General features: G+C 45.7%; 1 protein-coding gene across 7 annotated transcripts in view; it reads right to left on the reverse strand.

The window, feature by feature from the left end:
* Window positions 1-12587, reverse strand: part of SEPHS1 (selenophosphate synthetase 1) — a 31885-nt gene extending 19298 nt beyond the window's left edge. For 2 of the 7 annotated variants that reach the window (XM_011232823.3, XM_011232822.3), the window contains exons 1-5: window positions 10450-12289; window positions 9978-10247; window positions 5034-5137; window positions 2558-2665; window positions 1277-1431 (exon numbers count right to left, since the gene is read on the reverse strand). In XM_011232823.3, the coding sequence (XP_011231125.1) occupies window positions 1277-1431; window positions 2558-2665; window positions 5034-5137; window positions 9978-10170 (560 nt within the window). In that variant the 5' untranslated portion in view covers window positions 10171-10247; window positions 10450-12289. The other 5 variants (XM_011232820.3, XM_011232821.3, XM_034643834.1 and 2 more) reach the window with 5 other exon arrangements.
* Window positions 12588-12611: the final 24 nt, after the last annotated feature.

Consider the following 12611-nt stretch of genomic DNA (forward strand, 5'->3'; position numbering starts at 1 on the left):
GAGAGAGAGAAAGAGACTCTTTTCCAAAGATCTAGAAATGGCCAGAAAGCACATGAAAAGATGCCCATATTATTTGCTACCAGGGAAATGCCCATTTCCCACAGGGCCAGAGATCACCTCACACCTGCTAGGCTGGCTATTATCAAACACGCAGATAAGAGAACAAGGACTAGCGAGGATGTGGACGCTGGCGTTCTCCTACGTTGCTGTTTCGGATGTAAAATGGTGCCACTGTTTGGAAACCAATGTGATGGTGGTTCAAGCTACAGTAACCACGTGACACAGTAATTCTAGGTACAGCACCGTGGGAAATGCAATGTATGTCCACAAAAACTTGCACACAAAAGTTCACAGCGGCATCATTGTAACAGGTGGAAACAACCCAGAGGTCTGTCAACTGTGAACACATGAACACACACTGGTCTATCATACCATGGAGTATGACTCAGCCATAAAAAGGCACAAAGCAGGGACACACGCCACAACACGGAGTCGGAAATGTCATGCTGACTGAAAGAAGCCAGACACAAAATACTGATCTATCCTAGGATTCCGTATTTCAGAAATGTTGAAAATGGGCAACTTCACAAGACAGGAAGTATATTACTGGTTTCCAGGTCACCGGCGATAAGGGAGTTGAGAGTAACCGCTTATAGACAACAGGATGATCGAAATGTTCTGGAATTGGATAGTAGTGATGGCTGCACAACCTTGTTAATACTAAAAACCAGGGAAGTGTATAGTTTAAAAAGCTGAATTTCGTGGGGCTCTGGGCAGTTGGTTAAGCGTCTGACTCTGGTTTTGGCTCAGGTCCCGTGTCAGGCTCTGCGCTCTGCACGAGTCCCCCTCCTCCCCCTCTGCCTCGCCCCAATAAATAAATAAATAAATAATAAGAACTTTTTTAAAAAGCTGAATTTTATGTGATGTGAAATTTTGTTATATGAATTGTACTTCAATTAAAAAAATGCAAGATTTTTTTATAAAAGAATAAAGCACTGATACGTGCCACAGAGTGGATGGCACCTTAAAAATATTATGCTACTATCATGTGAAGTGAAAGAAGGCAGAATGGGAGCCGGAGGAACATGGAGTGATAGTGAGGGGGTGGGTTTCCAGCTGGGGTGATGGAATGTTCTACAATCATCTCTGGTGATGGGTACGTAACTCTGTGAAACACCACTGATGAGAGGCAAACTCATATTTCAATAAATCTTTACAAAAAAATGAAAAAGAAAGGGAGAACCAGGCCAGGTGATGGGAAACAAAATCAACTTACATGATAAATTCATTGGGCTGGCAGACAGTTGTGGCCACTCCTCCCAGAACAATCCAGGGGTTTAACACCGTCTGGCCACCAGTCACAGACGTCCCTGCCTCCTCTGCTGCGTCTTTAAAACCCTGAATAATTAGGGGCATCACTTTATCCCTCTCCTAGGGTTTAAAAGAACACAAATTAAAAGTCACATAATTCAGTTCAAAACCCAGAAAAGAGAATCTATGCTTACAGTTCTAAAAAAGATCATAAAACCCTAACGGGGGTCCTGCAGCTTACAGCCCGGGTAGGAATCAGAGAATGAAGTAGGGAAGAACATACATTGTAGCCATTTTATCAAAAGTTGGAAGGCGCTCTAGGTTACAATGTGCACGGAGCCCAGACAACACAGACTTAAAAACTGGAATTTGGGCGCCTGGGTGGCTCAGCCGGTTAGGTGACTGCCTTCAGCTCAGGTCATGGGATCAAGTCCCACATAGGGCTCCCTGCTCAGTGGGGAGTCTGCTTCTTCCTCGCCCTCTTCCATTCCCCCTGCTTGTGCTGTCAGATTAAAAAAAAAAAAAAAAAAAAATCCTAAAAACTGGAATTTGGCTACACAGGTCCAGCCTACATCTGAGAGCCAGCTCTTTCAGCGGTCCTTAAGAATTCCAGGACTAGCTTCATATGCGTCCACACGCCAGAGGCCGTGTGGAAGCGGTACCCCAGCAACTGTTTTGAGGGCAGAAAAGGGCCTCCTGAAAACTCTAATTTCTATAAGGCATGGCATACCTCTCTCTAGGGCACAGAAACAGGTACCTTTCAAAAAGAATCTAAATGGAAATCATCCCTGTGTCAAAGGACAGGGGCTGGTGGCAAGGCCACAGACATTGCTGTGCCAGCATGTGACTACCCAGGGCACTCCTGTCGCATCACAGTGGACATCACGACCCCACCAGCAAGCGGAGGGGGCACCTGCCCAACGTGCCCCGCACCCTGGGTCTGTAAGGCTAGGCCCGGGCCTCAGGCCTGGCATGGAGCTGCTAGGACTGTGGTCTCAACTTTAGTAAAGCAAACAGACATGCCTGTCTTGGCTTCAGTCTACCTGGAAGAGAGAAAGGGAAGCAGGTGGTGGAAATGAAAACAAGAATAGGCTGGAGTCTCTATTTTAATTCACCGATAGCTGCCAAAAAATAAATGGGGAGCCCGACAGAAGAGGAGAGCCGTGCAGCCTGGCACCTCCGGTTACAGAGGGGAGACGCAGGGCTGACCAGTCAAGTGACGCCAGCAAGACAACAGACTACTTACCCTGTCAGTCATTTTGTTACTGATTCCAAGGAGCATCAGCATATTGTCACATTCCGTGACCCCCATGGCGTAGAGGTCACTGAGGACGTTGGCACATGCTATCCTGCCCTGGAAGAGAGGGGAGGCGTGAGCCAGGACAACTGGGGGACTTTCCATGTGTGCCTACAGAGTACCTCCCAGGACAACTCGGGGACTTTCCAGGGACATGGTCCCCGCTTTGTGCCCTGTACTTCATCACACAACCACGAGGCCATTCCTTTGCTCTTTCTCAGACATTCCTATGACCACCGCTTCTTTCTTGTGCAGAACACATAATTTCTGTGTTCTTTCCCATTCTAAATAGTGGGAGAAGCCTGCAATTTATTTAGATGGGGGAAAGAGGGTTGGGAGCAGATGCTGGAGTGAGCAAGGTTGGAGCTGATGGGTCTGGGAGGAGAGCTTATAGAATGAGTTGGAAAACCATGGTCCTACAGCAAACTTGGAAACAGCCATGTATCCTAAACAGACCCTAAAACTATGTTCACTTTATTGGTGATTAAGAAGATGGTTTTATAACAAGGCTGTAGGAGATAAACAGGAAAAAACATCTTGCTTAAGAAATCAAAAAATGAAAAGAGAAAAAACGTCTAGGCCTGATATCAGATTGTTTTCTAAAGCACATAAAAAGCGTTTCTAGTAAACTACATTATTTAGTAAGGAACTTTAATTCAATAGATACGTGATAATAAAAATTTTTTTATCTCCACTGGAGATTTTTTAAATGTAAGTTGTCAGGGGCACCCAGATGGCTCAGTCAGTGCAGCATGTGACTCTTGATCTCGGGGCTGTAAGTTCGAGCCCCATGTTGGGTATAGATATTACTTAAACATAAAATCTTTAAAAAAAAAAATGGTGCGCCTGGGTGGCTCAGTCGATTGAGCGTCAGACTCTTGATTTCAGCTCATGTCATGATCTTAGGGTTGTGAGATCAAGCCCCATGTTGGGCTCTATCCACGGTGGGCATGGAGCCTGTCTGAGAGTCTCTCCCTCCCTCTACCCTCCTGCTGCCCCCCCAAATAAATAAATAGTAAATGTGAGTTGTCACTTCTAGACAGTGAAGGAAAAAATGACAAATTGTTCTTCTGACATAAAGATAATCAAACTCCCAAGTATGATCACTTCAGCAGCTGGCTCATTGCTCGCTGATGTTTTCTTATGACTTCCTGGCAGATCAGCAGTGAGCTCAGAAGAGGCAACAGCAGGGGCAACAGGGGTTTTGCAACTCAGAGGTGCCTGCTGCTGCTTGGGGCTGCAGCCATGTTCTGTCCCCTCTCCTCTCTGATGCTTTTAAGAGATGCTGGCTAGAGGCACCTGGGTAGCTCAGTCAGTTAGGCATCGGCCTTTGGCCCAGGTCACGATCCCAGGGTCCTGGGACGGAGTCTCGCATGAGGCTCCTTGTTTAGCGGGGAGCCTGCTTCTCCCTCTCCCGTTGCCACTCCCCCCGCTTGTACTCTCTCCCTCTCTCTGTCAAATAAATAAGATCTCAAAAAAAAAAAAAAAAAAAAGAAAAAAGAATGAGATGCTGGCTAAAGGCTGAATTCTGATCCTAGCTGCCTCCGCCACCTCTGGTCAAGTGGGGCACCTGCGGTCTCTCAGGAGTACTGCTCCAGAGGAGAGAACAGACAGGTTTCTAGTCAACTGTATGCTTGTCACTGGCACCTGAGAGGTGACCTTCCTCCTCCCTGCACTCAGCTGTCTCCGGGCCGAAGTCCCTATGCGTGTGGCTTGAGTTCAGTGCCTCCAGCACACAGGGAGGACCATTTCCTAACAGCACGATGCTCCCAGTGTCTTCACTGGCTCTTCATCCGGGAGGACAGGGGGTTAAAGTCAGGCAGACCATGGGGTTGCTGGCGTAGCCATGCACTGAGCAATTTGGAACTAGATCGAGGCAGGCCATGATCAGCAACCAGGCACTTAATGCCACAGTTCAGATACGCATTCTACACAGTGACACATGACACACTGGGGTGCGTAGTGACCAGAGTCAGAATCAATGGTCAAGGAGCTTAATAGTGGTGAGATGCTAAGCTGTTTATTTCTGGAAGGAAATATCTAGCATCAGTCCTGCTACCGAGTATGGTAACACCTCGAAGCCTGACACACAGGCGTGTGGAGTCTACAATGTCAAAGAGAGAAGGAAAGAAGGAAACTATAAGCACGTCCATCAACAGACATGCTGAGGACACAACAGGTGTTCGTGCACAGACACACACGCAGGTAAAAGAGCGGCAGAGGGGCTCCCCGCGTCTGCCTCCTCCGCCTTCTCCGCCTTCCGCCCGGTATGGGGCACGACCAGGGCAGACCCAATGGCTGCAAGTGAGAAGGCAGAGCGTGGCGGGGTGACAACTGGAGTGTAGAAAGCCAAGTCCCCAGCCCCGGCCCCAAACCCATCCAACAAGCAGTTCCAGGTGTAAACACATGGCAGGGTCAAACTCACCATCATGTAAGGATCATCCACGATAGGATAGATGTAATCCGTGGTCTGAACCAAAGAGAGACCGCCATGCCTCAAAGGAATGACGCAAGTATCCATTCCAATGCCTGCAAAGACGAAAGACGTCAGCATCCAAAAACCAAAGGGAAAAGCCATTTCATCTTAAACCATCAGTGTTGTGAAGAAGAGCAGTTTCGCGCTCGACGCGGTGGAGCACTGCACCCTGCCAATAAGGCAACGTGTTTCCCGTCAAGACGGTAACTGAAATAAACGTGAAACATAACTAGCTTAAGATGGAAAGTGAGAACAAAATTTGTTCATCATGAAGACTCAACTTCAATACGGTACAATTTTTAGACTTTAATGATGCCTCCAATGGAAATTTTTCCTTTGTATTACTGTATCATGTGGCTGGCACCACACAGAATTTCTTTAAGGATGAGAAAGCATCAACGGAACTTGGGTTGTCTTAGCTACAGTTACTTTCCAAGGAGATCTTTAGGCATTATCCTATTCTCCCCAACAGAAAATCTGTAAAATCTTTTATACATATAAGAAATGTTATTATTGGGGCGCCCGGGTGGCACAGCGGTTAAGCGTCTGCCTTCGGCTCAGGGCGTGATCCCGGCGTTATGCGATCGAGCCCCACATCAGGCTCTTCTGCTGTGAGCCTGCTTCTTCCTCTCCCACTCCCCCTGCTTGTGTTCCCTCTCTTGCTGGCTGTCTCTATCTCTGTCGAATAAGTAAATAAAATCTTTAAAAAAAAAAAAAAAGAAATGTTATTATTACTTCTCCATTTTTAGTCAAAAAGGAAAATGACAAACGGGGGGTGCCTGGCCAGCTCAGTCAGAGGAGTGTGTGACTCTTGATCTCAGGGTCGTGAGTTCGAGCCCCGTGTTGGGTGTAGAGATTACTTAAAAATAAATAACTAAGCTTGAGAGAGAGTAAGAGAGAGCGAGAGCAAAGAAAAGAGAGGACAAAGCCGGAACGGGTATTCATCGTTTCCAATCAAGCATGGACAGACACTGTGGCACCTATGGGATCTGTTATGTAGGTTCCCAAAAGTGTTTTTTAAGAGGAAACTTTAAAATTCCACATTATTTCTCTTGCAGAAAACTTATAAATGTCATCTTTACTTACACTGTAAATAAGGAAAAATATTTTGCTAAATAAGCCTGTAGGAGATATTTCAATTAATTAAAAATTGTTTCTAAACATTTAGAAAGATAGTATGGACAACGGATGGTCTAATTAGAAATAATTCCCTTTAACTGAAATTGGCTCAGAAATAGTCAAAACTAAGCTACTATACGCAACACTTCTTTGGAAATCACCTGTAATGGGGACATTTTCAAATTCAGACTGGCCTTCCCTGCAAGTAAGCTGAATACAGAGTGCTTTCCCTCACCTCTCTCGAAAGGATACCCTCCTGCCCCCTTATGAGGATTTCAACTTTGCAGCACAACAGCTAAGGGTGGAGGAAAAAATCAGGATAAAATACCAAAGGAAGCAAGTGGATGGCGCCCTCTTAATTCAGAATTCCAAACGGAACAAGAATAAATCATATCTGCGTCATACTGAAGCGAACACCTGAGCACCTTTCATACTCTCCTTGAGTAAAATTGCTACGTTACAACTACCTCAGCACCACAACAGCAAAATACCCACTAGAGGCTGCGTCCTAGGGGCACCTTACTTTCCCAGGCCTTGATCCATTATTACTAATGCAATAATAAAAATCAAGTTTAATAAAGCCACAGACTTTGTGAAGGCGGGCTGATTTTCCACCACACGAGATGGCAAGTCAATGTCCGGATAGCAAGTCTCACGGATTTGTGACAATGGAGCGCACTGCCCAGGTCACGAGTGTCCATGTGCATCAGGCAGGAACACGTGATAACTCCTCTAAACGACGTATATGTGCACACCTCCCAGAAACTTCACCTGACGACTGTTTTTGAGCACTTAAGTGAAAAGAGGGCAAGAACCACAATTTTACTCATACTAAATCTCCCTAAATCGATAATCCCAACAGGTCATTCTGAGGATGTTACTGTTTGCTTTAGGAAAGAATGAAATACAGTTGTCTTTGGGATTTTCATGTATAAACTACAGGACTCCCGAAAGAGACTGATCATAGTTGCTGAACGTTAGCTTTAAATGTTTCTAATCAGGGCACCTGAGTGGCTCAGTTGGTTAAGCGTCTGCCTTCGGCTCCACGATCCCAGGGTCCTAGGATTGAGTCCCATTTTGGGCTCTCTGCTCAGTGGAGAGCCTGTTTTTCCCTCTCCCTCTGCCCCCACCCCCTGTTCATGCTCTCTCTCTCAACTAAATAAATAAAATCTCTTACAAAAAAATAAATGTTTCTAATCTGGTTAATCCAAATTTGAATTAAATAAATTTGATTTGTGAAGTATTTAATTTCTCTTTATAGATATCATCAGAGCATTTTAACTGATGACTCTTGAGAATGTTTGCCAAAAAACCCAACATTTCACTAGTAATATTTTATACCAATTATGTGTTTAAATGAGATTTTTAATACAGAAGGTTAAAAATACATTAGAATTAATTTCATCTGATGCTCTAGGAAATTTGAAATTACACGTGTGGTTCATGTGGTATTTCTTTCGTACAGCACAGGTCCATAGCGACTAGGGGAGAGAGACACATCTGAGATGAGCCACTGGCCTTAAAAAACCAGAGGATCAAGTTGAGAGAGAGGGACACTCCAGGGAGAGGGCAGGTGGAAACAGATGAAAACACCACAGGGAGGAGGAAGCCTCAAATACCAGACCAAGCAGTGTATATTTAATCACCAGTGGGTGGTGGGGAATTCTGGGTTTTCAGCAAGACTGAAACCATCCACCAAGAAAAAGAACCCCAATGATCCCAGTGATCATACTACCACCACTGCCAGCAGTGATCAATACCTGATAGCTCTTTAAGCCCCAGGCAGGAAACACTTATTTTAACATTTCTTTAATGAGAATACATCTCATAAACATGTGTACATTTAACAACTGTCACCATCTTAGGATCCAGGAACTCTGACACTCGTTTAGAAAAATAGTTTAGAAACAGATAAACACACTTTGTACATATACACACACATAATTTCTAGTACTTCCAACACTTATGAACAGTAAGTATGATTATCTCATTCTAAAGATTGGGTAACTTGCTCTGATTAACACTAGTGACTTGTTAGTGACTGTGTGCGGACAAAAATCCACATCTGATTCCGAAGCAAAGCTCTTGCTATCTAGATGTTATCACTTCTGGACGAGGTTTCAGTACCATGCTTCCTTCAGCACCCATGTACTTGTAACCTAGGGTCCTTCTACCCCTGGAGAATGCCATGAATGCTCAATTTTGCGAGCGTGCATTTTTCTGGGAAAGGGTCACGGCTTCCAAAGGCGTCTCGAAAGCCCTCGGAGACTAGACTCCTTTGCGCTAGTGTTGTTCTAGCAGTTTTTCTGCCTCTCCCCTTGCTGTTCCCATCTGTCCCCTTTGCCACTGCTAGGTTGTAGCTTACAGCCCCTCTTCTCACTGCAAACATGTTGGACATAGAAACCGGGTGACACACAGTATGGTGGGTCGAGGAATCAGCAAACATGGATCCAGGTCCTGACCCTCGCCAAGCGACACGGGATGGGTTACCCGGCCTTCCTGAGCATCATGGGGCAGAGGGAAGGAGCAAATGACCTGACCCATTCTCAAAGTGCTTAACAGTGCATGGCATGCTCATAACGTCAATAGGGGAAGTTATAAAGAGGAATTACTACTGTATCCATAAGGCTTTTATTGCATTTGGTTTTGCCCATGTGGCGGATTATTTCTCTTGACAAAGTTATCTGACAGCTTTCTCAGTACATTCTTATTTCTTGACAAGTAAGCCAACATCTAACCCAACTCATTCCCGTGGTATTTCTCCGTGCCTAGGCATCAGCTAGATGAGGCTGGTTTTCAAACTGAGCTCCTGGGAGCCAGCCCTGCGGCCCCTAGAGTGTGGGGTGTGAAGTTTCCTCTCCTCCAACCAAAGCAGCTCTGCTTTTACGTCTGCTTTATAAATCCGGAAAGAAAGGGGCATCCTGGGCTGTAAGACGGATGTTGTAAGACAGAGCTGCACAATCAAACAATGGGTGACAATGAACGGAATGAAAACCTTATGTAAGAAAGCTGATCGGGTCACACACCATGACTACCAAACATTCAAACTCCTAGAATACACGCCAAACACTCAAAGGGCCAAGTGTTCACGGTCTTACGCCACGTCCTTAACGCACCAAACGATAAAAGCTAACAAACACCACCCCAATAACCTAGAATTTCTTTCTGAGCTTTGTGTTTGGGAAGAGGCAAACCACTAAAACATCAGGAATTTAGTAAAGAAAAAAACCACACGCTCCATGCCAGATGATGTCCTCCGGTCAGGCGCAGACTCAGTCCGGTCTTCTCCCTCCTCCCTGCTGGAGCTCATCAAACAGTGCATTTGAAGAGGAACCCCGGAGTTCCCCCCAACCCAGTCCCTGCCCTCAAAGCACTGCACAATGACACGTAAGCACTACCTTGCCAAAGAGGAGAATGCAAACGTTTAAGGAGAATTTTAGGAAAGAGGCATAAAGGAGTTTCTGCCTAAACCTCAGCTAACTACAAGATTCAATTTAGTAAAAAATGCTCTTACTGTAATAGAATCGTCTCAACTGCACACTTAATAGTTTAAAAATGGCTCGAGCACATTTCTTGATGCTTTTAAGTACTTCCTCCAAAGAAGTTACAGTAATAGAATAGTTATCGTTGCTTTGCTCTTTGAATCCCCATAGAAATTAAACTTTTCAAAAAAGCACCATGGGAGGACAGAAATTTGGCTTTCGACTCATTGACTACAATTGCAGCCAAGATGTTCTACTTGGGGAAGCATAACAGAAACAATGGTTCACATACCAAGCCTTGGCATAACTGCTCCCAGAAACTGCTCATCTTCTTGGAAGTGGTTCTCCTGTAAGGATTCCAGCAATTTCTGCAGGACATCTTGGGGCACTTTGCAGCCGGTGCCCTTCAGTTCAGTGAATCTGGTTAGCCGGAAGCTCTTGTCCAATTCATAACTTTCCGGGTTAAAGGACTCCCGCGTAGACATGGTTCTGGGGCGCACACACCTCCCAGCTGGGCTCCTCCCCTCCCTCTCCTAGCCGGCTGGTTTCTTTAAGGATCCACCTAGGTACCGCCAAAACACAAAGACACCATTAGAAAGCTCTCACCAGTACTTGCTAAGAATCAAGCGAATACATGACAGTGACAAGTAAGTGTGAAAAGAGCTGAAATCATCCAGACCACAGGCACAGGGCAATCAGAGGCCACAACAGTTCGTTACAGTGATGCAAAAGCCAGAACGAATCATTTTAAAAAGTGACTGTACCATCACAGACATCTTCTATGGAAGAAGATCTGACATCTGTGTTGCTTTAACTGTGGCTCTGAGGGGCAGCCAGAACACCTCCCCTGAAGAAGGCACTATGGGCCAGCTGGCACATGACACCAGCCCATCTTGAGCAGTAAGTCCCAAAGGTTCTTCTGGCGGCCAGCATTATGAGAAAACTTCTAGCCACTTCATCTGTCAACCTAGAAGCACTATGGTTTAGAAATTAGAAGGCCTGGCTAAAGGGACTTTTCTGGAAAAACTTTTAATATCTACTGCTATCTCACATAGAAAAATAAAATGACCATTAAGACATTCTGCAGGAAGAGGATGCTGACGGAAATGCATTTGACGAAATTCTTTATGATGCTCAATGCATGAAAAGCATGTTTCCACTCTTAGCCAAAAGTACAACATGATCCAAAACTAAGGAAGCCTCACTAAAGAACTCAACTTGAAAAGTGGAATGGCTGTTTAACACAGCAAGATTAATTTTCTCCAAGACAGCAGTGGAAAGTTCGCTAACGTTTTAATGCAGTACTCTTTCCTAGAAAGCAAATATCCCGCCCAACAACCAGTCCCCACACATCACTGACAAAATAATTATGCGTGCTCCTGCTCATTACGGTTTCATTGCAGAACTAAAATGAGAAATTAAACCGTACTAAATCACTGGCACTTATGGTACTTGGTATCCCTAGAAGTTTGTAGGGCAAACCCTTCTAAATCTGAAGTCTCAGAAGTTAAACCAGAAAATTACGGGGGCGCCCAGGGTTTACAAACCTCCAGATTGATATTTTATTGGGCATAGAATTACAAACACCCCAAGTTTTAGAGGCAGTTTCCCCTATAAAATTTATGATTAAGAACATAATTCCCATTTATAGAGTTTCTGATCTCCTGGGAAGCACATCGCTCTTTAAAATAAACCTCTCTCTCTCTCTCTCTCTCTCTCTCACACACACACACACACACACACACACACACACACACAAAATAACTAAATAAATAAAACAAATCTCACAAAACCCTTGTTTGGGCAGTAATCCAAACCGTCCCTACAAAAACATGTTTGGGGTGAGCAATCATTTCGGTTTGAAACCTACAACTGTGCAGGAATAAAACTTCGGAGATTCCAAGAAAACAACCTGTCCAAAAGGAGGCTGGCAGGAAAGCAAAGCAAATTACCCAGAGTGGAATTCTGAAGCCATTTTAGAGTTAGGAAAAGTCCACTAGCACTTTGACTTGGAAGAGTTTGGAACAAAACAACAGTCCTTCGCTCACAAAACGCCTCGCATTTAACACCGCCTCACTCTTACCAGGGGGGACAAAATCCAACTCACGAGGCATCCAGTTATTTTCCTACCTCCAACCTTAACCCCCCCCCAAAGAGGCGGGGAATTTGAGGGACTAACTTCCTTTTAAACATAATTTATATTTTCCCAAATTTTTAAGAGGAAAAAAGTTTAGAACACCTTAGGTATGAAAGCACTCAGGAGTTTTAAAATTCTAAACGGAACGAGGGACACACATCCCACACTCATATCCGAACCTCGAAAACTTAACAGTTTTGGGAGGGTGGGTGTGCGAAAATGGGGGGGGGTGCTTGGGGAAATCGTAATTAATGGGGGAGAGGGGGTAAATTTGCATAAGAAGAGGTAGTCCACTCCACCCCAGAAGCCGCATGTTTACACCTTTAAAACAATGATATGAATATTTAAAGACAACGGTTAACCCTTTCCTTCTCGGCCACCTTTAATTTTTTTTTTTTTTAACCGAGTGCGCCCAGCGGGCCGTACAGCTCGGGAAGCACGGTAAGCGGGGATGGGATGGGGAGGTACGCCGCAGCCCCGTACCTACCTCCCTACCCCCAAGCCCCTAAGCCCAGGAAATAAACAAAGGGGTGGACTCCGGGCCCGGCGCGCGGGGGCCGGGCGCTCTCCATGCAGCACGCGTCCAGGAGGAAGCCGGAGCGCGGAGACCGGCACACGGGGACACCTTAAATCTCAGGCTGCCGCCTTTAAAGGCAGACCGGGCCTCGGCTCTTTGTGCGGCGCGGCGGGCTGGCCGCGGCCGGGCGGAGGCAGCGCGGAGCCGCCGACTGGGCCATGCCCGCCCGCTCTCCCGGCGGCGGCGGCGGGAACCGCAGGGAGGGCGCGAGG

Source organism: Ailuropoda melanoleuca, chromosome 15 (assembly GCF_002007445.2).
Source record: "Ailuropoda melanoleuca isolate Jingjing chromosome 15, ASM200744v2, whole genome shotgun sequence".
Classification (NCBI taxonomy): Eukaryota; Metazoa; Chordata; class Mammalia; order Carnivora; family Ursidae; genus Ailuropoda; species Ailuropoda melanoleuca.